The 1,851-nt window shown below is 42.6% G+C and overlaps 1 protein-coding gene across 1 annotated transcript in view; it reads right to left on the bottom strand.

Moving 5' to 3' along the window:
* Positions 1 to 738: 738 nt before the first annotated feature.
* The window catches only part of T265_11326 (hypothetical protein), a gene marked incomplete at both ends in the record, with an annotated part of 14,060 nt that continues 12,947 nt past the window's right edge, over positions 739 to 1,851 (bottom strand). The window contains one exon of the mRNA XM_009177953.1: positions 739 to 840. Coding sequence (XP_009176217.1) covers positions 739 to 840 — 102 coding nt within the window. The remainder of the gene's footprint in view (positions 841 to 1,851) is intronic.

Below are 1,851 nucleotides of genomic sequence, written 5' to 3' on the forward strand. Positions count from 1 at the left end.
GAAAGGTAGACATGTGTGGAACGTGTAAATCAACTGTCACACCGCATATACTCGGTGGCTTTGATTAATCTTTGATTTATTCGTCTGCAATTTCCTACTAACCTTGTTTTAACTGAACACCAAATTGGACGCCTGTATAATGAAACTTCGAAAACAGAGCCTGGTAGCTGTCTTTTGAAGAGTATTCAGTGAACCTATGAGTAGAAATACAACATCAGGTTGCTTTTTTCGTAAGAAAGCGATTGCAAAAATAGAGGAATCCAAAAAGGCCGCCTCGTTCTGAGACAAACTGACACCGTCCCGATGACTTCAACTAAGCATCCGATGAAGTTGTGACTGGCTGTATGAGAACTTAATCAAATTCGATAGGGCTAACTTAAACTATGCGTCTCTAGTCCGGTTAGTTTGAACAAGAAAAAAATTGGAATTCCAGCAGGGTTTGAGTCGAAAGACGACCCGATATCTGTCCTAACTGCGTTGAACGACCGGCCTGTCATTATTCTTCCTGTGCATACATCGTGCAACATTACGTCGTATTTGTGGGGTCGTATTGATGAGCCCACCGGATCTGAGAATCCGGGTGGTTTCACCTGAATTCCTTCGGTCTATATCGGAACATTTCTTGACCGCTATTGTGGTGAAAATACAACCCATGTCTTCTAACGTTAGCAGAACACGATACGAACCAGTTGCAATTCATTTTATTATGGCAGAATCACACAACATGTTGTGTGTCCGTTAGGAGCAGACGCTGTGGACAGACTCGATGAGGGTCGCGGTCTCGTATCCGGCTTTGCACAGCTCCATTAGATGAGGTGTGTAACGAGCTAACTCTGGGACCTGAAGGCAGAGAGATAACGGAATTTCAGCTTGAAAATCAGTCCAGGCGTGCAAACGATATATTCACCACGCGTATCACGGACCTAGGATCGTACATGTCCAACACGGGTTTGGACCGGTGCCTAAGAATGCTATCAAAGGAATAAGGAAATGTGTTTATGCAAGGTACACATTACCGCATACCAAAAGAATTTAGCATTGCAGAGAAAAAGTGACGACTATGCTACAGTGTAGGGTATATTTTCAGCAAGACACGTTGAAGGTCGAGCGGATACTGCGCCCATGATTGGAAAATGTGACTTGTGAGAGATGTTGTCTGCATTCCGGACATTTCGAATCGCTTTGATAAAACTCTTTCACTGATAGCAGATAACACGTAATGTGACTTGTGAGAGATGTTGTCGAGTACTAGCCTATCTGCCTTCCGGACATTTAGAATCGCTTTGATAAAAACTCTTTCACTGATAGCAGATAACACGCGAAACTCTTCAGCTACGTTGCAGATGGGAAAACTATGCGAAATCACGGAACAAATGTATTTTCCTCGAAATGGTGCGATTTGACTAACAACAACATTAACTTAAGCAGGACTTGATGGCCAAGTGTGGCTTCACTGCACTCCCTGGGAGTGTTGAAAACACGGATCTTTCGTCCTGACGGTCCCTGGTCACTTCCGGAACAAATTGATCACCCAAAAACGCTGATCGTTGTAGGCTGGCTGAGGGTACATTCATGACACAGAGGGCAAGACAGCTTGTCCGACGGGCTGATCAGCTGAACTGAAAGTGAACTTAAATAAACTAAGCTGAACTGAACTGAACTGCACTGCAGTGCACTGCACTGAACTGAACTGAGATGACCTGAACTAACCTGAACTGAAGTGAACTGAACTAAACTAAACTAAACTAAACTAAACTAAACTAAACTAAACTAAACTGAACTGAACTAAACTAAACTAAACTAATATATACTGAAATAAACAAAACCAAATTTGACGAAATAAATCTAAAC

Source organism: Opisthorchis viverrini (assembly GCF_000715545.1).
Source record: "Opisthorchis viverrini unplaced genomic scaffold opera_v5_479, whole genome shotgun sequence".
NCBI lineage: Eukaryota > Metazoa > Platyhelminthes > Trematoda > Opisthorchiida > Opisthorchiidae > Opisthorchis > Opisthorchis viverrini.